Consider the following 25,990-nt stretch of genomic DNA (forward strand, 5'->3'; position numbering starts at 1 on the left):
CCAGTCAGGATGGAGTAAACTGCCCAGCCCTCTAGCAGCAGCCCCGCTCTCTCCATCCTCGGGGAAATCCCACAGCCCCCAAGCCGGTTAGGTCACTATGTCCAGAGAGGTAATACCGGTATACACATACATGTCCAGTATTACCACTAATTTTTTACTGGCCAGTGTCCAAGTACAGGACAGTCTGGTTCAGTACTGGACACCTGGCAACCCTACTCTGGGACAATATTAAAGGGAAGAAGTTGATTTTCTTATTTATTTTTTGTTACTTTTTATTTTGCATTTTCAAGACAATTTTTTAATACATATCTTGGTCAGACGATTTGCAATCCACCCAAGTGAAAAGCTCAATTTCTGCTGAAAAAAGCAATATATCATTTTCACAGGTTCAAAAAGTTGATCACAGGAATAAGACTTAAATAAACATGTAGCAACTTTTGGAAACTGTTTGGCCTGGTATGTGTCAACTATGCTTGGCATCAAAAAGGTTAACTTCTAGCTATGTTCCCACGGACTCTTCCCATTTTCTCTGATGCATAGCACAGCTTTGTTCAGGTTTTGTTTGTTAAGAATGCAGGGCAGCATTTCACATAATACTGAAAATGTCATCTGAATTGTCATTTTCATATTGGAATTTCCTTTACAATGGAATTATTTTCTGCCCATATTCAAGATGGCCGACACTGGCTTCACGTTGTCACGTGATCAATGAATCACATGCACACACCAGTCCATGGCACTCCCAGCACTGCAGCTGCAGGCACCTTGATTTCCTGCTGATACTATGTGTGATTATGTCACAACCTCTCAAGGACCCAGCACACAGATTAATGTCCAAGACAGAGGGAATCAGGCCTATGCTGCTGACTTTGTCTCTCCCCCAGACCAATAGGTAAGATCTTGCCAGCTGTTATAAATGCAAATTGGTTTGGCTGTAAAAAAAGGGTAAGGTTCTAATTTCAGGAAGAGATGCCAGAGGATTATCTGTCACATCCTGCTATGTATTGCACCTAATGCTGCACAGGTGTATGGCAGCGGTTCTCAACCTTTCTTTGAGCACCAGCACCCCTGGTGGGTTTTTAAAATATCTCTGGGGGCTTTTGCTCATCAGATCACATGCAATCCTACTCGCCCCTTGCAGGCACTACGCTCGCCCCTTGCAGGCACTACGCTCGCCCCTTGCAGGCACTACGCTCGCCCCTTGCAGGCACTACGCTCGCCCCTTGCAGGCACTACGCTCGCCCCTTGCAGGCACTACGCTCTCCCCTTGCAGGCACTACGCTCGCCCCTTGCAGGCACTACGCTCGCCCTTTATCTCAAACTGAAGCACCCCCCCTCTATCTCACATCTCCCCCTTTTTTGCACAGCACCCACCCCCTCTGTCGCCCAGCACCCACCCCCTCTGTCGCCCAGCACCCACCCCCTCTGTCGCCCAGCACCCACCCCCTCTGTCGCCCAGCCCCCACCCCCTCTGTCGCCCAGCCCCCACCCCCTCTGTCGCCCAGCCCCCACCCCCTCTGTCGCCCAGCCCCCACCCCCTCTGTCGCCCAGCCCCCACCCCCTCTGTCGCCCAGCCCCCACCCCCTCTGTCGCCCAGCCCCCACCCCCTCTGTCGCCCAGCCCCCACCCCCTCTGTCGCCCAGCCCCCACCCCCTCTGTCGCCCAGCACCCACCCCCTCTGTCGCCCAGCCCCCACCCCCTCTGTCGCCCAGCCCCCACCCCCTCTGTCGCCCAGCCCCCACCCCCTCTGTCGCCCAGCCCCCACCCCCTCTGTCGCCCAGCCCCCACCCCCTCTGTCGCCCAGCCCCCACCCCCTCTGTCGCCCAGCCCCCACCCCCTCTGTCGCCCAGCCCCCACCCCCTCTGTCGCCCAGCCCCCACCCCCTCTGTCGCCTAGCACCCACCCCCTCTGTCGCCCAGCCCCCACCCCCTCTGTCGCCCAGCCCCCACCCCCTCTGTCGCCCAGCCCCCACCCCCTCTGTCGCCCAGCCCCCACCCCCTCTGTCGCCCAGCCCCCACCCCCTCTGTCGCCCAGCCCCCACCCCCTCTGTCGCCCAGCCCCCACCCCCTCTGTCGCCCAGCACCCACCCCCTCTGTCGCCCAGCACCCACCCCCTCTGTCGCCCAGCCCCCACCCCCTCTGTCGCCCAGCCCCCACCCCCTCTGTCGCCCAGCCCCCACCCCCTCTGTCTCCCAGCCCCCACCCCCTCTGTCGCCCAGCCCCCACCCCCTCTGTCGCCCAGCCCCCACCCCCTCTGTCGCCCAGCCCCCACCCCCTCTTTCTCGCCCAGCCCCCACCCCCTCTGTCGCCCAGCCCCCACCCCCTCTGTCGCCCAGCCCCCACCCCCTCTGTCGCCCAGCCCCCACCCCCTCTTTCTCGCCCAGCCCCCACCCCCTCTGTCGCCCAGCCCCCACCCCCTCTGTCGCCCAGCCCCCACCCCCTCTGTCGCCCAGCCCCCACCCCCTCTGTCGCCCAGCCCCCACCCCCTCTGTCGCCCAGCCCCCACCCCCTCTGTCGCCCAGCCCCCACCCCCTCTTTCTCGCCCAGCCCCCACCCCCTCTTTCTCGCCCAGCCCCCACCCCCTCTGTCGCCCAGCCCCCACCCCCTCTGTCGCCCAGCCCCCACCCCCTCTTTCTCGCCCAGCCCCCACCCCCTCTGTCGCCCAGCCCCCACCCCCTCTGTCGCCCAGCCCCCACCCCCTCTGTCGCCCAGCCCCCACCCCCTCTGTCGCCCAGCCCCCACCCCCTCTGTCGCCCAGCCCCCACCCCCTCTGTCGCCCAGCCCCCACCCCCTCTTTCTCGCCCAGCCCCCACCCCCTCTTTCTCGCCCAGCCCCCACCCCCTCTGTCGCCCAGCCCCCACCCCCTCTGTCGCCCAGCCCCCACCCCCTCTGTCGCCCAGCCCCCACCCCCTCTGTCGCCCAGCCCCCACCCCCTCTGTCGCCCAGCCCCCACCCCCTCTTTCTCGCCCAGCCCCCACCCCCTCTGTCGCCCAGCCCCCACCCCCTCTGTCGCCCAGCCCCCACCCCCTCTGTCGCCCAGCCCCCACCCCCTCTTTCTCGCCCAGCCCCCACCCCCTCTTTCTCGCCCAGCCCCCACCCCCTCTGTCGCCCAGCCCCCACCCCCTCTGTCGCCCAGCCCCCACCCCCTCTGTCGCCCAGCCCCCACCCCCTCTGTCGCCCAGCCCCCACCCCCTCTGTCGCCCAGCCCCCACCCCCTCTGTCGCCCAGCCCCCACCCCCTCTTTCTCGCCCAGCCCCCACCCCCTCTTTCTCGCCCAGCCCCCACCCCCTCTTTCTCGCCCAGCCCCCACCCCCATCTTTCTCGCACAGCCCCCACCCCCTCTTTCTCGCACAGCACACTCCCCCCCATCTTTCTCGCACAGCACACTCAACATTTACAGCGGGCGGCTGCGATCTGCCACATGTTTATTAACCCATAAGTGGTCAGCAGTATGGAAAGTTTGAGCACTGCTCAAGTGATTGCATTTCTTAAGTAAAATCTGCATAATACTGTGGCACAGAATACAGCTATTGTGGTTGTTTTCTTTTTATCCATGTCATATTACCTGGATCTCATTGTTTCACATGTATCCGTAATAGTCTCAAATTCCGATGGGGATGTCTGATCATTTTAATGCAGTTTAGATCCACATCTGGTTAATACTTATCTTTTACTCCACTGCAGAAGAGGTATAATATATAAGTTGCCTTGTTCTGTTTCACCTAAAGGAGCAGTTCTCCCCCTGGGACCCCATTTATTTTAAGCTGAGGCTGAAATCGCATTAATTTGACCTGTTTTTCCACTTACAAATTTCGGATTTTCTGGTCCAAATACAAAATGTCCTGGTCAAGCGATCAGATTTCATGGTAAAAAAAAATCCCTGTCCAAAAACGTATTTAATCAGCGATAAGTACTGTAGATTTTTTTGTTTTTTTGCCATCAGTGTGGATTTTCTGGTGTTTCAAATTTCTCAGTAATTGAGCACTTTCCCAGTGAAAGAAAAGACTCCCCCATATACCCGAGACGCGGGCTGCTGTCGGTACTTTCTGCTCATTTAAATGGCCGTGTCACTCGTGCCAATAGCAAGCTATTTCAGGTTCAGGGACCCCCAGCTTCCTGTCCATGTTAAAAAAAAACAAATAGAGGGCACACAGAATGCTTAGGGAGAGCTGTACCTTTAATTATATGGATCCTGCATAAAATGACATCTGCACATTTTTAGAGATGGACTATCAGAAGATCGCAGCTGATGTTTCGCAAAAGATTTTATTGTACAGTCAAGATACAACTGGATGGAAATTAACAAAGTCTACGGTAAGTAAACACCCAGTGTACATTGCAAAATACAGCTCATCCTCGTTATAACGCGATCCGTTACAACGCGGATCCGCTTATAACATGGTGCAAGCGTGGCTCCCAATTTTTGTATTTATAAATACTTTACAACACGATTATTGGTATCTTTAAAGCTGCAGTTCAGTCTTTTTTTTTTTTTTAATTTATTTTTTTAGTTCATTAGTTTCATGTGGGCAATCTCTAATTACCTAAAGAACTGCACAGCTGCCGGTCAATTCGTTCTCCGTCTATTGATCGGCAAAGTTTGGCGACATCTTTAAATATGGGAATGTAAATGCTAAAAGTATTTTTTTTTACTACAGAACTGATTTATTAAAAAAAAACACACATGCATGATATTGCCTGAACTGCAGCTTTAAATACTTTATTGTACAACGCATACAATTGTACATTATTTCTAACGCGATCCGCTTATAACGCGATGTAATTCTGTGGACCCCAAGCACAGCGTTATTAGGGGGCTGAGCTGTACTCGTTTGCTAAAACAGTCATTCACTTTTATTTCTTTTCCTTTAAGAAAAATGTTGTCGTTTCGTGGAAACCGTCCAACGAATATGCAGGAAATATGTAAGTAGTAATACACCGTTTTCTGTGAAAAAGCATAAGCGATCCTCTAAGGCCAGGTCCATAGTGTCTTCGCTTGAAGCGGGTGCGTTTTTCGGCCATGGTACGCTCGCCGTCCGTGGGCGTGTCTAGGGGAGTGCCAGTGAAGTCACGGAGCTGGTTCGCCCTCATTGGGCGAACCGCTCACGTGACCGACCTGTCGCGCCAAGAAATCAGTTTGAACTGATTTCTTGCGCAGCGCGCGCCCCCTCCCGCGCGCACGCCGCATGAACGTGAACACTGCCCCAGCCTTAGATTAATTTACAATGTACATATACAGGCATACCCCGGTTTAAGGACACTCACTTTAAGTACACTCGCGAGTAAGGACATAATCGCCCAATAGGCAAACGGCAGCTCACGCCTGCACCTGTCAGCACGTCCTGAACAGCAATACCGGCTCCCTACCTGTCCCGAAGCTGTGTGCAAGCGGGGAGAATATATAATTTGTTTCAAATGCATTATTTACATCAGTTATGCACGTATATGATGTTTGCAGTATAGTACATGCATCGATAAGTGGGGAAAAGGTAGTGCTTCACTTTAAGTACATTTTCACTTTACATACATGCTCCGGTCCCATTGCGTACGTTAAAGCGGGGTATGCCTGTATTTTAAACCTCCACTATCTCTTCTTGTGTCTCTCTCATACACAAAGATTTGTGAGCTTCTGAAATCTCTGTACATCATAATTTCCCCTTTTTTAAAGAGATCTCAAAGTCCCATTAAGTAAACAACCTGCAACAAATCTTCTCCTCGGGACAAATCCGGCCATTGGAATTTTGATGTACTCTTGAGTACAGACAAAAAGGAAAGAGCTCTCCAAGGCTTCCATACAAAATTACCACCGTGAAAAAGTAAAAATACACATGGGGCAACATGCATTTTCTTCGGTCATCTGAGAATCTCTTCCATAGTAGGAGGCCATTACTGCTACAGCAATACTCTCCTTCCAACTCTGAAGCTGTAGAGCTAAAAGTCCCCGATGACTCCAGAGTTCTGAGTTTGCTACTTATTATTTATTTTGTAAACTACTGTTGTATTATTTGGCTGTTGTGCTAGGGTACACAACAGACAAAATAATACACTGGGCACAATATTGTCCTACCCTTAACATCTTACAGCCCTATATTTTGCTGAAGTTAAAGCAGCAGTCCAAGCTGCTGTTTTTTTATTTTATTTTTTATTTGTTCCCATTTTAATATGTGCATCAATACAATCCACACATTAAGTAATTGGCTATGTTTTCGATTGATCCGTTCTCCTGTGACCGATCAGTGAAGGTTCGGCTCGGGGGTTCACTAAATTGCTGTCAGTGCAGAAGAAGAGGACCAAAAATGCAAAGTTCTGTGGGGATGATCATGTGACCAGGAAGTCGCTAGATACAATTGGTGCATTGCTAGAGAGAGGGCAGGGCTCAAAAAGGTGTGTGCCAGAGCCTGTTTCAGAAGAGGAAGGGGATATGACTTTGTAAATGGTTGCTATATAACTAAAAATGCTTGTTACATTATAATACGTTAAAAATATAATTCAGAGTTGTTTTAAAAATAAATGCTACATGTATTTTCTTATAGTACAGAACTAATTTTATTAAAAAAAAAACACATGTAGGTTATTGCCTGGTCTGTAGCTTTAAGGGAAAGTCAGGACATTGCTCATATTTATTTATTTTTAAGCTCCAGGGGTTACAAACATTAACCATAACTGTTACTCCTCCCCAAACAGTTAGACATTCTTAAATATTTGCGAAAACCATTGCTTCTGATAACATGGAAGAATATTCAATATTTGTACCGAAAACACCCGATCATTTTGGGTTCTGTAGTCTCCTCTATTCAATATGCTGTGAAGATGCTTCCCACTGCTGGAGAAGACTTCAGCTCTATTCAGGTTAATGAATTTCAAATAATCTCCAGGACAGGGAAAAGAATTGTCAGTCTATTAAATAGGGGCCCGTATCTCTGGTTTCAGCTGGGACTTTAAGCTCTTTGAGGCAGAATTGTCATTGAAACCCATTTGTTCTGCTCACTGGCATCCAAGAAAATTTAATTTATCACCTTGAGTGTAGCTGTTTTGCTGGACCCTCTGGAAAAAGTCAGGTAAAAGGATGGCAAAAAAAATCTTATTTCTATAGTGGGACCAACAAAATATCACTAAATTACATATTTAACACTGATTCGTACTGCTCAGATTACATTATGCCATAGGTCAAAGCAATTAAAAAACAACATTTTACTTTTAAGCTGTATGTGAACTAATCGGCATAAGCATAGCTGCATGTTTTATTGGAAACCATATGTAAATGGTGATAGATTTTCATACCCTAAAAATCACCTGACGTAGTAGAGAATATTTTGCTAGTTACAACATAAAATACAACATACAACATTTGAGACCCCCTGATCCTTGCTTGTAAGGTGTAATATCTTTCTCTCGCCAGTCTTCGACCTTCTCATTCTATTCCCTCTGTTTCGATCTTTGTAGAGCTGACACATTTGTTGAACATCACTTTGGTCTTGCTGAGTCATATGGAGGCCCATTTTCTTACTTGCTTCGGTGAGTTTGCCATCTGCAAATCGTAGTTGACTCAAGTCTTCACCGCTGGTTTTGATTCCTTTAGTCATCCCAATTCAATGTCTTAAACACTTCAAGTGTTGCTGTGAAAAGCTTTGGTGACATTGTGTCTCCCCGCCGCACACGCGAATCCTTATGTTGCTTGTATCTGAATGTAATCTAATGGTTGGCGTGGCATCTCGCTTGTTCTGAAGGCTGGGCAATGTCCAAGGTCTGTTGTAGCCAATTAGTGAGAATCTGTCATGATTCCCTTCCGCAGAACTCCTAGGGGTGCACAGCGGAGTTTAGTTCAGACTCTGTACCGGTTAGAACCAGAACTGTCCATGAGACCAGCTGCCATTTTAGTTTAGGCATAAAACCCCACCCAGCCTGTTAGTTCTTCTGCTTGTCAAACTTTCTATTTACAGGTCAGGAGTCAGATTATTATTTTTCCCTAGAGCCTGTTTCTTTTTATTAGGCTCCCAGTTCTACTAATCTTCAGGTACCTTCTTGTTTGTTGTATTGTATCCCGCTTGCATTATTTGTCCCGTCATTGTTCCTTCTCTTAGCTACCATTAGTGTTTTGCATGTAGCAATGCAAAGCTTGCAGCTAACTTTTGTTTGTCTAGTTATTCCCTTTGCACCCACTGTCCTGTTTGTGTTCCCTAGCCTTTTGGTGTAGCTCTGCACATTTCGCAGACTCTATTTTTTGTTTTTCCCAGTTTTAGAATTTTAATGTTACATAAAAAGTATCAGTTTTTATATATTTAGGTCTCCTGTCTTTTTTGTGGCTTTCCATAATACCTCTGAGGGTTCCATACATCCTGATGGTATCTTTCTGAAAATCGTATAAGTGATTGGAAGTAGATCGTGGCATTGCTCCATTTGTTCTTGAATTTTCCTGTTCTTCAAGCAGCATGTAACGTTTTGCAAGGATTTTCCCTACTTCTAACTCGGCTTTTTCAAGATTGCAGTTGTAATTCCATCTTCTTTGGAAGCCTTCCCATTCTTCATGCAGGTTATTGCTTTTGAACATAGAAATCCAGTCAGGGTGTAAATCCTGGTTGGACAAGAAACCCACAATGGCACTCTATGAGGACAAACAATAAGTGGGACAGAAAATAAAATAAAAAAGCTTTATTAAGACATACTAGGGGACAAAAGCAGGGAGTGTAGGGTATAAACACAAGTGTATTAAAAATTTCATGGTTGACACCATATACATAGTTTGAGACATTCTCCTTTTATATGAGATTTTCCATGGTGGGCTTTGGAGGAGCCTTTATCCTCTATTTTGTGTCACCACCACCTAATTTTTAATACACTTGTGTTTATACCCTACACTCCGTTTTTGTCTCTTAGTATGTTTTAATAAAGCTTTTTTGTTTTGCGTCGTTTGGCACAATAGGCTACAAGCCTGGGGCTATATTTTCTGTCCCACCTATTGTTTGTCCCCATTGAGTGCAATTGTGGGTTTCTTGTCCAACCAGGATTTACACCCTGACTGGATTTCTATGTTCATATTTTCCCTACCCTATGCACCATGAGATTTTTATGTTAACAACGGTATCTCTGGAGAGCGATAAGCATTTTGTGTGTTTTCAGGTTATTGCTTTTGCCACTTCTGGAAGGACGCATGGTACATTATGGGTTGTTTCTTCTTGTTCGTCCTCTGCTAATTTTAATACATTTTCAAAATGAAGTTGCAAGTCCTGAGAGTGCCTGCTTTGCTACTATTTCTTCATTATCAAGACCTAAAGATTTGGATTGTCTTTGTAAGTGCCCTAGCGTGTGCATCGCATCCACCATTTTTTTTCTTCTTCTTGCCACCCCCAGATATCGTGGAGAAGGTGTAATTGAGGAAACCCCAGACAAAATCATACAGTTCATGTATCTCCCTGAGTACAGATCCAAGTGGGACAAAGCATTGCAATCCTACTCTCTGATAGAACACATTGACGAGGTAATGTATCTAGCCTGCATTTACTTTACTCAATCAGTTCATTTCTTTACCTACAATAATAGAAGTTCCTGCTCAACCTGGGGGGAGTGGGGATGAATGTCCCCAATTAAATTTACTATACAGTTGCTGCCTAGGATTATGAACACAATAATCAGAGTAGTGAAAGTACACCATGAATCCTATTTTGGTGCACTTCATAGAGTAGTGATATAGATGAGACTTAAAGACAGTAATTGCCCTGTGTTGCCGTTGGATGTAAATATCTCTTGGAGGTTAGCAACTCTGTAGAAAGGGCCCTAGTAACCAGGAATTTGGGACTCTGGTAGATACAGCTCAACCCCCTTATAACGCTGTGCTTGGGGTCCAAAGAATCACATTGCGTTATAAGCGGATCGCGTTAGAAATAATGTACATTTGTATGCATTGTACAATAAAGTATTTAAGACACCAATAATCGTGTTGTAAAGTATTCAGAAATACAAAAATTGGAAGCCACGCTTGCATCACGTTATAAGCGGATTCACGTTCTAACGGGGTTGAGCTGTACTTGGTACCTTTGTAACATACAGAACCAGCCAGAAAATATATGTATTAATGTGTTAGAACTGTTAAAAGTATAAAACTTCAGATTTAACAAGATATATACAGATACAAATATTAATACAATCTTAAATATAACAAAACGAACTATATACAATTCCAAGTATCCACTAGGGTCCTGACTTCCAGGTTGCTAGTGCCCTTTCTACCATTGCTAACCTTCAAGAGCTATTTACATCCAATGGCAACACAGGACAATTACTGACTTACAAAGTCTACAGCTGTTTTTCTGGTCCAACTGGACATGACCTCACCAAATAAATACTTTTATAACTGTAGGAATAATACAGTAAAATTGTTATGTTTCCCTAATCTCTTGTTGCTATTACCTTGTTAATGTAACTTTTCTTATTACAGGACACAGCTATATGTCACACAGTCACACATAGCTATGGTATGGGTCTTATTTCCTCACGGGAATTTGTTGATCTGATACACATCAAGAAGTATGAAGGAGGTGTTGTCACTACTAATTGTAAGTTCCGACTGATATTTTTATGACCTGGCTCTGTCTAATTGACTCTTAAGAACTTATTCTGTTAAATGCGATAGAATAAAGGCCTTAATTTCTCCGGACATGTATGTGTGTGTGGGGGACATGTATGTGTGTGTGGGGGACATGTATGTGTGTGTGGGGGACATGTATGTGTGCGGGGGACATGTATGTGTGCGGGGTGGGGGGACATGTATGTGTGCGGTATTACCTCTCTGATCTTAGTAACTAATCGTGGGATTTCCCCTGAGAAGGGGCAGAGCAGGGCTGCTAGGGGGCTGGGCAGCTTCCTCCATCCTGATTGGCTGCTGCTGTGTAATATAGCCAAATAGGAGGAGGTCCAGGAGCCTGGGGAGTGGTGGGGCCAAAGAGCGGAGGAAAAGCATGGAGCAGAGAGAGGTGAGACTGTCCTGTGTTTATTTGTTCTGTTTTGTGTGTGTGTCTTCACTGGCTGTCCTGTGGGGGTGACAATGACAGGGAGGGGGCATGAGAGAAGATGATGGGACGGGTGAGAGTATGAAGGGAGGGGGCATGAGATGATGAAGGGAGGGGATGGGTTAGAGGAGGAGGATGAAGGGAGGGGATGGGTTAGAGGAGGAGGATGAAGGGAGGGGGGGATGAGAGAGGATGAAAGGAGGGGGGGATGAGAGGATGAAGGGAGGGGAGGGAATGAGAGAGGATGAAGGGAGGGGGGGATGAGAGGATGAAGGGAGGGGGGATGAGAGGATGAAAAGAGGGGGGGAATGAGAGGGTGAAGGGAGGGGGGGGGAATGAGAGGGTGAAGGGAGGGGGGGTGATGAGAGAGGATGAAGGGAGGGGGGGATGAGAGAGGATGAAGGGAGGGGGGATGAGAGGATGAAGGGAAGGAGGGGATGAGAGGAGGGAGGGGATGAGAGGATGAAGGGAGGGGGGGAATGAGAGAGGATGAAGGGAGGGGGGGAATGAGAGAGGATGAAGGGAGGGGGGGAATGAGAGAGGATGAAGGGAGGGGGGAAATGAGAGAGGATGAAGGGAGGGGGAATGAGAGAGGATGAAGGGAGGGGGTGAGGATGAGGGGTGCAGTATTGCTTGCTATGGGCCTATACGACTGCAGGTCAGTTATTTATAAATGATCTGACCATTGCGTCATTTGTTCTACATTTCACTCAGAGCATGCACCAACAGCCAGGTCATTTATAAATAAAATTCTTCCTCCGGCTGATCCAGTGCTGACACGCGCGCATGCAGACAGCGTTGGCGCGGCAGCTGTGTGGCATTACAAATAAATGTGTATTTTCAAGCAGCTGACGTGACACTGTGAGCCAACCACAGTGCGGCCTACCATTGTGAAATCATGGACACACCTCCTAGCCGTGCGCGTCACCGTTGGGCCTATAGGCGCAAAGTGTGCGTGCCATGCGCACGCCTACACGCAAGCATTTTTGGACAAGCCACCTGGCAACCCTAGTTCCTGCGTGTGTGCTACACTGTTAGTGCTGCCAGTTAGGTCGTTTTGACATGTATTGTCTACAAAGGCTTTAAGACCAGGCTCTTCCACTGGCGGCCCATAAAGGCTTTGTCGTGGCCCCTGGACACTGCACTCCTGCTCCTTTCATTGTAATTGCTCAGTGAAGTGCACATTTTTTTCCCTTTTACATTCCTAAGAAAAGCTAATGTAAATTTTAAATAGTTTAGGTGTTTCCAAATGTTTGCAAAATGTATAAGTACAATCATTTGTAAGTCTTTAAATGTATCCAAAATACTCTTACAGCCGTCTTCTTCTCCTAAACCTTTTCTGATCCGGCCACTTTGGGAAACTAGCTGACGAGCCTTGGTGTAAGATGTCAGTGTTGCTATATCTGCTTTTTGCGCCCATGTACACTCTGCGTTTTAATTCTTTTTTTAATGTCATCTCATTTTGTTTTAATCAGCAGTTAGTGTGGAATATGCAAACTGCCCTGTATCTACCTCACATGTTCGTGGCCATAATAATCCATGTGGTTATGTTTGCTCAACTCTACCTGAGTAAGTATAATACTGCATTCAACTATTTTTCCTTTATAACATGAAATACTATGTGTTTATATCTTGGAGGTGAATAAACTTATGTCATAATGAGCAGTATGGATATTTATTACTGGAGACTGGATATCATCCTCCTTGTTTAATTACTCTCCGTGCTGATAAAAACGCCTAATGGCTTTTTAAATTTTTTTTATTTTAAAGTAAAGAATTAAAATTTACTATTCCACAATAAATATTTACGTTTTAAAGAGAATGCAGAAATACTGTATAACTGAAAACAGCTGTCGAAAGCTGAAGACATCCTATGGAAAGTCAAAGGGCTGCGCTGGAGGCCGTAGGGGCATACAGTTATCGAAATTGTCTACTTGTTAGCTCCTCCTTGTCTGCCCATGTGCCATTTGGTATAAACCCTGACAGGACAATGTCCAGGACAGCAGAATTAAGTCCGGGTGTGTAATTTCCAGTCACCAGCTTGGCAACCGTAACATTGTGATTATATAAGTGTACATGTTTGTTGCAGCTCACCTTATTACCTTTTCACTTGGTTCTGTGTCCAGTCTGCTGTGGATCAGTTCTTCTATTGCTTATATATAGTGGATTAAACACTACGCCAAAAACAGTATTGCGAAAGCTGTATCAGATATATCAGGTGCTTGATCCGGGTTTCAGAATTGCAAAAAGATTCGATTTAAAAAAAAAAAAAAAATTCCCCCCAGCATGCAAAGTAACAGATGCAACAAATGGGGGAAAGCAAAAAGTGTATTAATTTAAAGCAAAAACATAAATGCAACATCACCCCTCCACGTGGCTGAACATACCCCACACAGTCCATGGTTTGTAACAAAGAGAAGGGGAACAAGGTGAAAGTCCAAATCTTAATTGAGTGCGTTGCTGGGTAGGCACATGGTGAAAGCAATAGAGGCCTGTAATGTTTCGGGCACATAGTAGGCTCTTTTTATAGCCTCCATCGTAGGACGTAATTGCTCCGAATCCTTTGTATACTGGTGGCGCCGTCAGAACTCACCCAGAAGTCAAATCGTAAGAATCAGAAGCCTATGGGTTCCAGCACCTCCTCTGTATTACACATTGGTTCCAGACAGTAATGCTGGAAGTACAGCCCACTCCATGAAGTCAATATGCAGATAGCTATGTTGTACTAAGTAACATGGTGCTGTGAGTGACGTAGCACCACTTTCCACGGATGCAAACAATAAAACAAAAAGCAAATTAGTTTATTGCGTGAAAAAATTTTTTTTTTAATCTATGTGAAAATGTCAATATTGGAATCCAATGCTAGTACATAGCCCAAAAAGATAAATAGTATCCATCATGCTACTGACGCACTGCTCAAGGGGGATACAATACAGACAACAATGCCGGCAACATCAGGATAACGGAATGTACCCTCTATAGAATGTTCACAGCAAGAGAGTAATGGAGGCAATTTGTAGAAAAACTGCAGATTCTTATCAGCCAGTGCTCCATACATATGGAGTATCTTGAAGTCCCAAAGAAATCAGCAGATGATGTAGGAGTAATGCAGCACACGGACTTGCTAATCACAGAAAATGTATTCTGCCAAAGTGGCATAATAAAATGTCTTTGGCAAGTCTGTGTGCATGTATCACTCCTGCCTCTTCCCACTATAGATGTTCCCAGGCTCGGTTCCCGAGCTGCAGGAAGTAAAGCCAGAATTTTTTTTTTCCACAAGAGATATGACACAGGTCTGTGGTTAAAACAAACAGAGTAGGTAACGATATCAGATAGTAGTGTATAGCTAAACATAAACCGACATCCTAATCTTCGTCAAAGTAAAGGTTCATGAGTCAAGGGTGAACATGCTGACAAACACGCAGTGTCGCCAATTGAAAACTATGCGGGTGTAATCAGCGGACACGCCAGATCCAGGTCCTTATTCATACCATGAGGAACCATGGGGTTCAGTGTCCTAACTAAAAAAAAAAAAATGCTCGATCTGTAACAATGTCTTGTTGTCACCACCTGTACGTAGTTTCTGTACCGCTTCAATAATCTGGAACCTTGGTTGGCTGGCTGGCTGGCATTGTGATCTGCTGCTAAAAAGTAATAAGCAACACGTGCTTCCCTGTCCTGTCTCCTGGTGGCTGCCTTATGTTCTCTAATTCTACAGTATCTTTGATCATCAGAGTAGGTTCACCAACGTATTCCAGCCTACACGGTCACTTAATCCAATAGATCCCGAATCTTGATCTATATGTAAAAAAGATCCTAATAGGCAATCTCCTTGTCTGCAGATGAATGAACATTTTTCCAGATTGCACTCTTCCCGGTGTGATAGTTTACAGACAGGTAAATCCATTTAACCTTGGGGGGCCTCAAAATGGGGTATCTGTTTGATCTGATCCCACATAGTTAGCCCTGTCACCAGTCGGTCCCTAAAGGTTTTGCCCCTTTTTTAATAAGTGTGTGCAAGCTATTTGATTCCCCAAGATTGGGATTTCCTTGCAGAATGTTCTGGCACATTATAATTATTTTTCTGTTCTGTGTAGAATGTGTAGTAAAGGTGGAAATGATGGGGATAGAATACTGTCTGGCATTCCTAGTGTGGGAATGGTGTAATAAAGAATTACGGTCAAGGGCCTCCACTTTCTCATTTTGGACCTGTAGGAGTTCTCTGTGATATCCCCGTAAAATACATTTGGACTGGGTTTCAATCAAACTTTGTCTGGTTAGATTAACAGTACTAATCACCCATTTGACTCGAATGAACTAGCTACAGGGCAAATTTCTAGTGATGTATCAAAAGACAGATATCCAATGCTACATCCAATGTGACAAAATACATAGTTCAATCCTTCAATGTTAGTATTCTCATGTATAAGGGTAATTTTCACAGCATGACCAGTATGCAGGTCCTAACTACTACCTGTGAAAATTCTCATTTACCTCTGCAGTGGAGGGAGAAGGGTCTTAATAGACCTGTCCATCACAGGTACATGGAAAAACCTGCTACTTAAAAAGTGGGGTGCGCTTAAATCCTGGAAGAAGGGGCCACTAACCTCCAAACAACTGATACCAGTTAAAAATTAATAAACACACAAACCTGGAGGTTTAAAGCTATTTTAATGTACTAGATTGTTGCAATCAGTGGATTTAATAAACATAGTAGAAAAAATGGAGAGTGAACTCCAATGTTCCAATGCTGCAATCATATAAAAAAGCAAAAAAGAAAAATGCAATTACTGTCCAGGAGTAACTAGGAATGTCTTTAGGCAGGTGTGAAATAATAAGTATTAAGAAATAAAGTCAAGATGGCTATGAAGGTATGGGCACACCAGTCGGGGGTTAATTTGCAAATGTGAACCAAAGATACAAAGCAGTGAGACCGCAGCCACATCAACTATTGATCAATAATAGTCCCAATAATGCTAACCTGACCCGACCGGTAATCCTGCCACCTTTTCAGCCGTGTATTGCAATGAGGCAAAAAATCCCCTCCAACCTGTATAAGGCAGGGGAGATATATTGACGATCTCATATTAATTTGGGATGGTGATGAGCACTCTTTATTTTCATTTATTCACTATTTAAATACTAATGACTATAATATCAAATTCACATATGAGCACAATATTAATCACATTCATTATTTAGATCTAACCTTGTATATTGACAATGAGATGTTTATTCAAACCGACATTTATCGCAAAAAGAACTCCAGGAATATGCTTCTCAATGCGCGGAGTTGTCATCCCCGCTCATTGATAAGGAATATTCCTGGTTCTCAATTTATGAGATTAAAAAGACTCTGTTCTACCAATGACATTTTCCTGTCAAGATCAAAAGAAATGTTTGACAGATTTATAGCCAGGGGCTATTCCACACAAGACGTAGAGTCAGCATTCAATAAAGCTGACTCTATGGATAGAGATACTTTGAGTCAAAGAACCGGTTTAAAATCAACTAATTCTAACAATATATCTTCTAAAAATACACAAACTCCATTCTTTGTAACTACTTATAATGCTCAATCTCAACTTATTTCCAAGATAATATCTAAACATTGGCATACTCTTCTCCTTGATGAGGATATTGGCCCTCTATTATCTAGTGGCCCTAGATTTACCTTTCGTAAGGCAAAAACCCTAGCCTCCCATCTTTCTCCTAGTCTGTTTGACTCCAAATTAAAAACTGCTAATATTAGCACCATACCTAAAGGTTTCCATAAATGCGCAAATTGCTCAATGTGTCAATACGCATTACCTTCTAAATTTATAACCTATTCAAATGGGTCAAAGAAGTTTTATATTAAGACTTTTTTGAATTGCAATACATCCTTCGTTGTATATGTTCTTCTATGCGCATGCGGCCACAGATATGTGGGACGCACAATTAGATCTTTGAGGTTACGCATAGCTGAACATACCCGTCTGATCAAGAGGAAAGACTTAGTCCATCCTGTCTCCAGACATTTCACCCAATGCCCTAGGGGAGGTATTGGCAATTTCTCCTTCACAGCCATTGAACATATACCCCGTCACCCCAGGGGAGGCAACAGGGAGAATACATTAAATCAGAAAGAAATGTATTGGATTTATATTCTTAATACTCTCTATCCCTCCGGAATGAACTCCGATTGGGAATTGAAACATTTTTTATAGAGGTATGAGGAATATTATAAAACATTGTATTATGTCTATATCATTTTACTACTGACATTGGTATAAAACCTTCTGCTACTTATTGCTATTCCAGGAAATAATAACAGAACAACTTGAATAAGTTATGAAATGTATTTTATTAAGAATAATACCTATTTGTATTACTGTACTATCTGTACTTACCTGTACCATTGCATTAATACTTAATGGTACCAATTATGCATAGTTGATTTTTATCACCCATGATTATTTTCTTATTCTTCTTTTCTTCCATGATAGTCTCTTTCCCTTTTTTTCCTTAATTAGAATTTCCAACATTTGGGTATTTGACATTATAATATGTTCGTTGTTTTTAATCTCTATATATATTTTTTATTTTTATTTTTCTTTTCTTCCCCCCTTTTTTGGTTACTAGATTATATAGTTCACCATGTGTTATGAAGTTTCTCGCTGTACCACAGACATGCCAGTGTTAATATGTTTTCATTTCATGTGTTTATTACTATCTGCTGTGTCCAATTTGGTTTTGACCAATCAGATGTGGCTCACATGTATATAAGTTGTGTCTGTGTACTGAACCATATACTCTTTGATAAAGTCCCATGCTAGGGATGAAACGCGTTAGAGTGGTTCTACTATGATGTCCTACCTTTTTTTCTTAATAAAGTAATTTTATTTTACTAGCTTGTAGTGTTACTAGGAGTAGTGACCATCCGCCTTTCCCATCTCGATTTAATAAACATAGTCTGACGTAAGTTGTCTAGAGTAAAGTGCAATTGTGGTATCAAGAACATTCACTGAAACAGTCTCAAACATTTTATAGTAAAACTGATTTGAGTCATTAATAAAAAAAAATAGTGTGAATATCACCTGTCCACAAGAGGAAGAGATCAATGTAGCCCGCCCACATACCGTTAGACCATATCTCTGAACGATAGCATGAGGCTAGACATACAAGTTTTAAAAATGGTCCATAAAAATATTGGCGTATATGGTGGCACAGTGGAAGCCTTAGTTGTCCCTTGTTTTTGGACGTGGAACATTTTCCCAAAAAGTAAAAAACATTAATCGCCGAGTGTTACCGTCATAAGTTTAGACACCGACATACACCCGTATTTTCATTGATCATTCTGAGAATTCGTATGCCTATCCTCATGCGATCTTTCAGAGAGATCGGTGTATGTGGGTGCAGATCAGTTTTACACCATTACACTTAACTCTGGGCGGCTTACGTCAGACATGTTTATTAAATCCACTGATCACAACAATCTACTACACTACATTATACTACAACAGTGTTCACCCTCGTGGTACCACTAGAGGTTTGCCCTATATCCAGATCATTTTAGTAAGATGGGTGACTAGAACTGTTAAATTGACGAGACAAAAACTGGTCAAAAATAATAATATTTTAAATGGCACATTCTGCAATGGGATCCCAATCTCGGGTAATTATTAACAGCTGGCACACTGGCGCATATAAAAGGGGCAACAACTTGAGAGACCGACTGGTGAGAGTTGATTATGGTGGATCATATCAGATACTTAATTTTTGGTCCCCCAAGATTAGGTGGATTTACTTGTCTGAACTCTTCCCAAGCTGGAAAAAGCTTCACCGATTCCATATTAAGAGCTTTTTTTTTTATGTGAAGATCAAGATTCCGAATGTATTTGATTAAGTAACGGATACGCTGGGACACTCCTGGTGAGTTTATTGCATCTAAATATTCCTGTTTGCTTTCATTATTTAATGTTGTCTTTTATTGTTTGGATCTGTGGAAATTGGTACTATTTCACCTCATACCAGTATGTTACGTAGTACAATATGTCTATCTGACTTCATGGAGTGGACGTTTCCGGGATCACATTTCTAATACAGAGAGGTGCTGACACATACAGGGGATTTCCATCCCTGCGATTTGGGACTCTCCTGGTATACAAAGTACTCAGGGTGATTTCTTGCTGCTGGCGGAGGCTTGTGAAAGGCTTACTATTGGCCCCCGAAACATTGCAGCCCCTTATTGCTTGCCGTTTAAATTAAGAAAAAGCAAAATAGCTCAACAAAAATATGACAGAGCATCGCTCAGAACACTTTAAATGGGGCACCATGGCGCAGGTACACAGCGGGAACAGGTGTGTGGCGTGTAGTCTCTTTGCGGTGTAATATTGCTGAAACTGAAATGTAATGCTCGTCCCAGCCTTCCCCAACTTCGTGCAAAGGGCAGCCCTTTATAAACTTGCTCTGTGGACTGATAGTTTAGTGATCTAAGTTGATATACAGCACTATTAGAGAAGCCAGGCACTCTGCTAACCTGCCCAGATCTTTTCATTTACTTTTGGTCCTTTTATCTCTCTGTCCTTTTTCTATGTTAGATCGTAAATATTACAACCTCCCACTCTCCCTATTTTGAAAATCCAACAAAAAACCACCTATTACGGAAAGTCTTTTATTACAACTCCCTCTCGTGTTACCAAGTCTGTTGCGCTCAATCCATCTTCTTGTACTAACCTTATAATTCATCCTACCGCACTAACCTCTCTGATTACAAGCACTATAATGTAAGCTATCGGACTCCCACCATCCTTATTCTAGTTCTTCAGGGCAGGAACTCGCTTTCACATTTCTTTTATTTATGGTAGTAGCATTGATCCTGTGTTGTCTTATTCAGCAGTGCATATCTGTGCAGTAAAGCCGAGTACTTGCTCAGTACTGTTTAAGAATACATTTAAAAAATAAATCACATGCAAGAAACATGACAGCAACATTCTGGGTAATACTTTGAGCATGAAGATGGCGATCGCTCTCGGAACCCAAAAGGATAAAAAGGTGCAACAACTTGCAAAGGATTTTGCCTTCATTTTAACATTTCTGATTGGACACTACAACCCCATCTATTTAATAAAAAAAAGCAATTACTTCCTATGAGAGAATATGACATCCTTTTTTTATACACTCCTGAAAAAAACAAACTAAAATTAAATTATTACTTCTGATGGAAACAAAGAAAACATGCACACATTAAAACACATTTTGTAGCATACAGTACTTTTAAGGGGGCTGGGACAGTCGCACAGGATAATTACAATATATGTATTATTTTTCTCAGGAATCCAGCCCATTCCAAGCTTGTGGTTTTCATCCAACCTGAACTTGGAGGGTTGTTGCCTCGCTCTGTGGTGGAATCAGCTCTGCCAAGCAACTTGGTGAACCTCATCAATGACACCAGAGTGGGACTGAAAAAGTTGTTATCCTAAGCACAGAAATATGGTCTCACAAGGTTCGCTGCAGTGGCTACAAAATACAAATGTCTTTTACAAAAACTGCAGATATCTAAATGTATCACGATACCAATGTACGGGACTATACACTGCATTGGCAGTTCCTACATATTTTAGTATGAAATACCAATCGCTTTACTGTCGCATCTACAGTATGCACCAAATGCAAGGCAGGTTAAATGGGGTTTAGGGGTTGTCCATTATTTGTTTGTCCAGAAACCTGTGGTTCTATTTGGCATGGAGGATTGCAGTCGAGAAACAAAGAGAGGGTTAAAATGGTGTAAGCTTGAAGCCTCAGCCCCTCATTTATTCAGTATGCTGTGAAATCAGCATTATTAAAATAAATAAGACTAAACATTTTCTCTAGCATGGGTAAGCGGTTTCCCAGCCCGAGGAATAGAGGGCTCAAATGTCTTCCTTCTCTAATGCAAAGGAAACTACTGCACGGCCAATAATTCCATAGTTGGAGGTGACACTATAGAAGCAGGTGGTCTGGTCACATTAATGATGTTTCAGTTGGAACAGGTACCAAACATTACCACCTAAAAAAAAAGGGGGGGGGGGGGAGTTGGGAATTTCTTGACCTAGGTGCTATCCCAGATCATACTGTTTCTCTTAACGGCAAAAATGGGTTTTAGCGGAGGAAAATTAAGAGTGGCTTTGTGGCTACGTCAATGGCCTATGAAGTATAAACACGTTTCACTTTGAGACCTGGTTATTTGCGATAACTGGCAAACCATTTAATCTCCATGAGCCTCGGACAAGAAAATATAATGCAAGCTCTTCAGGGCAGGGGTCCACTGTAACAGCATCATTCTACTACATATAGTGCTGCTAAATAGGAATAAAGTCATGTTCATTATCTAGACATACTACATTGCAAAGAAAATGTGACAGCCGTTTGGAAATGCAGTATTATAGGTTGATAGAGATGATGTATAACATCTGTTTATTATTCATCATAGACTGATGAACCATATTAGCAACATGATCTACAATTGGCACTTTGCATACTTTAGTCATATTTGAGAGTGCCTTGAAATTAATTTTAACATAGCTTTTTATATAATTAATATCCATGGTGAGTGTGTATATACATCCACACACTATAATTGGACAAACAAGGATAGAGCGCCCAGGACGAATTTGCTGGTAAAATATAATCTGCAGGTCAATGACACTGAGCAGGTACACGGTGTTGTTAAAGGTTAAGCTATGACATCTTATTTGGAGTCCGCTGTTCTCTCTGGTGCTAGTTCATCATGGACGTACTTACACAACAACATTACTGATGTAACGGCTCAGGGAGTAAAGGCGCTGACTCTGAAAAGAATGATTTTTAACAACAATATTTTTATTGACCAGGGGAGTCTGGTTCAAATTCCGATGTCAGATCCTTGACACCTGGGGCAAGTCATTTTACCTCAGGCACCAAAATTAGAATGTAAGCTCTAAGGATCAGCATACACAGTCTATATCAAGAAAAACATGTTTTTATTATTGTGCATTAACAAGTTGTTTTTTGTTGTTGTAAAAAGCCTACAAAACCGTTACATGGAATTGCCAATCTCAGCAAGAAGGGCATTAAATTAAATCTAATATTGAACTGTGGGAAGTTCAGTATAAGTGATCATAGGGGTGGCCAACACCAGTTCCCAAGGGTGAGGTTTAAAGATATCTCTGCTTCAGCACAGGTGGCTCAGTCAACAACTTAAATTCAAGAACTGAGCCACTGATTGAGCTGTGCAGGGTTATCCTTAAAACTTGACCTGTTGGTGGCCCTTGAGAACTGGAGTTGACCACCTGTCAAAGTGATAATAAAGAAATTATCTTGTATGATTAAATCATGTACAAAAAGATTCTTTCCAGTGTGTCCCATGATGGGATGGAGAACCAACCCACAATTCAGGGATTCCATTCATGCTTTTTTAAGTAACATAATAAATATTTAATTTTGTACAAGAAAATGCAAATGACAACAATAAATGGCTGTAATTGTACAACACTTAGAGGCAATGTGTTCTATATTATTGAAAAGTGCAAATAATCATTAAAAAGTTTGGAACAATCAAATATTACAAATATTAAGACCTGTATTTTGTTTTTACGGTTACATTACACATACTGAGTATTTTTTTAAATGGACAGCAAAACGTATTTTTCACGAGGGAAAAGGTTGTCCATTGTATACACTACCAGAAAGATTCAAATATATATATATATGTATAGTGCTATAAAATAAAACAGAACCAGCTTGGTAAGAAAATAGTAATATAAAATGTTTTGTTGTAGTCAGAGAGAGAGCACTGATTTACTTTTTTTGAAGATTAGTTCTTATATTGTACAGCACGGGATCACAACTCCAGTCCTCAAGCCACCCTCAACAGGTCAGATTTTAAGGCTATCCCTGCTTCAGCACAGGTGGCTCAATCAGAGGCTCCGTGCATCAGCACAGGTGTCTTGAGCCACCTCTGCCACCTTATAACCTGACCTGTTGAAGGGGTCTTGAGGACTGGATTTAAGAACCTCTGATATACAGTATGAGACTACAAAATGTCTCTATACTGCTCACTTTAAAGTCATGCATTACAATGCCGATGAAAACACGTCGCATACAAGTTAGCATAACAGATACATATACAAGTGCTCTGAGTTAGAACTCTTGGCCCCTTGGCAGTGAAGGGGTTTTAGGTAATCTGCTCCAAACCAATTTAAGCATCTTCCTCGCCTGCTCTGTTTCTTTTTTTGCCATTTTCCCCCCTCACAGGATGGGAACTGAACCCCATTATTTGCAGCTCTGGGGACCCCCTGGGTTCACAAAATTATGGAGTATGGCGTTACAGTCCCCTCCAGGAGAAACATGGTGGTTTAAACCTTGCAGGTATTGCAAGCCAATAGGAAGCTGCCACGTAAAGTATTGCAGATGCCTAATAGGCAGCCATTTTAAATGTAGCGCAGAAATCAGGAAGTAACGCTAGCAAAAAAAAAGGATGGGTCAAAATGGCAGCGTTTACGAAGATAGCTTTAAGCCTCTATGTACTGAACATTACTTTACACTAACAATTGTTTCAGGAAACAACTGGAAACCCCGTATAGTTTTTGGGGAGAGTTACTAGCTTGGTTTGAAATATTGTAGCAAGCTGTTCGGCTGTGCTGATGTGCGGCTCCTTTTACCTTTTGTCACCTTCGTTTTTTCGTGCTGTTTCTTTACCTGGATTTTGGGTGTGCGCTTCTGTTGCCTCCACTCCGCCATAAGTTCTCGTTGTACCTCCGCCGGTAACTCTGAAAACACGTTCGGATCGACATTTTTAGGAAAAGTTACCACAGGTTCTGTGCAATCCATGACTGCCCCAACCTCAGTGTCTGTATCCACATTTTCCACAGATGTATCCATGGTGCAAGCGTTGTCAGAGCAGGACAACTTTGCCACGGTGGATGAAAAACTGCTTGTGCATAGGGAATGCATAGGCCCTTCCTTTGAGCAGGTTCTGCTTAGAACACGTTCACTGCATTTATGCGAGTTGGAGTCAATAATTTGGGTGGATTCCTTTACATTACCAAGGTCCAAGGGTTTGGGAAGAGACGGCTGGAACTGTCCTTCTGTCAAAGAACTCTCTCTCACGGGAGCTGGAGATGAAATGCCTGCATTTGTTTTAGTAAAGAAATGTAGAATCCCCTTAGAGGACAGTGATGTTCGACTTGGTGGGCCGCTCTTATGAGCTCCCACTACTCCAGGGCTGGAAAGGATCTCTTTCCTAATATCCTCTGGGAGCTGGCTGAAAACATCCATGTCAATGTCCTTGTGTAATGAAATAGACTGCGCTGTATCCGTTTCCTTGGTACACACATGGGCTGTAGAATGAGTCTCTTTAATACTTCCCATATTCACTTTAGAAATATTTGGATTGTTCTTGTGATGCAAATTATTCTCGCTTGCTTCAGTCTCCTGGTCAAGAAGCAGAGAGGTATACAGTATATGTGAATATTGCTTCTAATGAAAAAAATAAATAACATGTTATGATGCCTTGACTTGACTATTGGAGATACATTAAAAATGGAAACCAGATTATATTGGAAATAATCTAGAATCTATGTTTTTAACCTTTTTTTGGGTTAAAGAGTCCTATAATTATATTGTGGAGCTCTGCAAGATCTCAACACTAATAGCGCATCTGAGATCAGATACATTATAAGGAACCACAACCCTCTCTAATAGCACGTCTGAGATCGGATGCAATGTAAGGAACCCCAACCGTCTCTAATAGCGCATCTGAGATTGGATGCAAAGTAAGGAACCCCAACACTCTCTAATAGTGCGTCTGGGATCAGATGCATTGTAAATTCTTCTGTATTTGGTACAATGTTCAAATGACCTGAAATTTGCAGGGAACCGCATAGGGATGCCTTGGAATACAAGGTTTCCTAGGAACCCCTGCTGAAAAACACCAGTTTAGATTATATATGAAGTGATCATGGTGATGGGATGTATTTACATGACCTACAGTATTTACTATTTTTATTGTCGCTACACTATGAACATTGCTTATATCTCTTTAGGAGCATTGGTTCTTAAACCTCTTCCCCAGTCCCAAACCAGACCAAATTTTTGGAGCAAATAACCAAAATCCTATTTGCATGTATATTATGTACGACCACCTGTGAGCAGATGCATTGTTTATTCCTAAAATCTGGTGATGCTGGAGATGCCCCGAAGGCAGGTTTGAAATCCGTAGCCTTAGTCTAAAATGCTTTCATGACTGAAAAGGTTGATACTAATTTAACGGGTTTGGGAAACATTGCAAATAATACCCTAACTGGATTAAATTAAAATGTTAACTACATGGAACTACACCAGCAACAGACCCTGCATAACAGAGTGCCCCTCATGAGTCTCCAAATTGGAACCCATGACTCTCCACTACTAGGTGGGCAGTGGAGCATAACCACGCTGGCTAGTATAAAGGGTGGATAAATATATACAGTCCCACTCTATGTATCGGCACTCCAGTACTCACTGACTCCTGAATGAGTCTTCGTTCCTGAGGTGTGCTCAGTCTTGGAGTCCCATGAAGGTAAGAAAATCGAATGAAAACGAAGCACAGCAAAAATTCAAATATATATAACTATTTAATTGGCATAATAGCAAACAAAAAGAGAAGAGATCCTCTGATGCGTTTCCCACCAAGTGGGGCTCTTTGATAAAGCACCAGACGAGAAACGCGTCGGAAGATCTGTCCTGGAACAAGATTCCATATTCCTCTGTTCCCCTTTACAGCTTGGGATTCTTTTCTCCCTATTTTGACTGTCTGTTATTTTCCCTGTCTCAGCAGCTTGCTGCATGTGAAAAGGCAACATTATTGCTACATGTTTACACAGCCTGTGTTGGTTGCCTGCAGCTCATATTCTCCTAGCTGAGAGTGGGCTATTCCTACCCCCCTGTCCTTGCTGACAGTTAGTATAGTCTCACTTCCCATCTAGTGTGACCATTGCTCCTCACTTC

General features: G+C 43.3%; 2 protein-coding genes across 6 annotated transcripts in view; one reads left to right on the top strand and one right to left on the bottom strand.

Annotated features, from left to right (window-relative positions):
* Positions 1-730: 730 nt before the first annotated feature.
* Positions 731-23,228, top strand: STARD6 (StAR related lipid transfer domain containing 6). 3 transcript variants are annotated; one of them, XM_075586558.1, is made up of 8 exons: positions 731-892; positions 4,222-4,313; positions 4,873-4,922; positions 7,443-7,514; positions 9,348-9,474; positions 10,432-10,549; positions 12,478-12,571; positions 20,319-23,228. In XM_075586558.1, the coding sequence occupies exons 2-8, from the start codon at positions 4,224-4,226 to the stop codon at positions 20,464-20,466; spliced, it is 699 nt and encodes a 232-aa protein (XP_075442673.1). In that variant the 5' UTR covers positions 731-892; positions 4,222-4,223; the 3' UTR covers positions 20,467-23,228. The 3 variants fall into 3 exon arrangements, with proteins under 3 accessions (XP_075442673.1, XP_075442680.1, XP_075442688.1); XM_075586565.1 differs by having other exon boundaries at positions 12,481-12,571; XM_075586573.1 differs by lacking the exon at positions 7,443-7,514.
* Positions 20,360-25,990, bottom strand: part of POLI (DNA polymerase iota) — a 35,070-nt gene continuing 29,439 nt past the window's right edge. For 2 of the 3 annotated variants that reach the window (XM_075586503.1, XM_075586493.1), the window contains exon 10: positions 20,360-24,481. In XM_075586503.1, coding sequence (XP_075442618.1) covers positions 23,603-24,481 — 879 coding nt within the window. In that variant the 3' untranslated portion in view covers positions 20,360-23,602. The remainder of the gene's footprint in view (positions 24,482-25,990) is intronic. The other variant, XM_075586513.1, reaches the window with a different exon arrangement.

The sequence above is a fragment of the Ascaphus truei genome, chromosome 1, assembly GCF_040206685.1.
Source record: "Ascaphus truei isolate aAscTru1 chromosome 1, aAscTru1.hap1, whole genome shotgun sequence".
Taxonomy (NCBI): Eukaryota; Metazoa; Chordata; class Amphibia; order Anura; family Ascaphidae; genus Ascaphus; species Ascaphus truei.

Bases quoted from the DNA above. Each gene is read 5' to 3' on its own strand.
- STARD6 (XM_075586558.1), top strand. From the start codon at position 4,224: ATGGACTATCAGAAGATCGCAGCTGATGTTTCGCAAAAGATTTTATTG. The intron at 4,923-7,442 runs GTAAGTAGTAAT...CGATCTTTGTAG, and splicing joins AACGAATATGCAGGAAATAT to AGCTGACACATTTGTTGAAC. The intron at 10,550-12,477 runs GTAAGTTCCGAC...TGTTTTAATCAG, and splicing joins AGGTGTTGTCACTACTAATT to CAGTTAGTGTGGAATATGCA.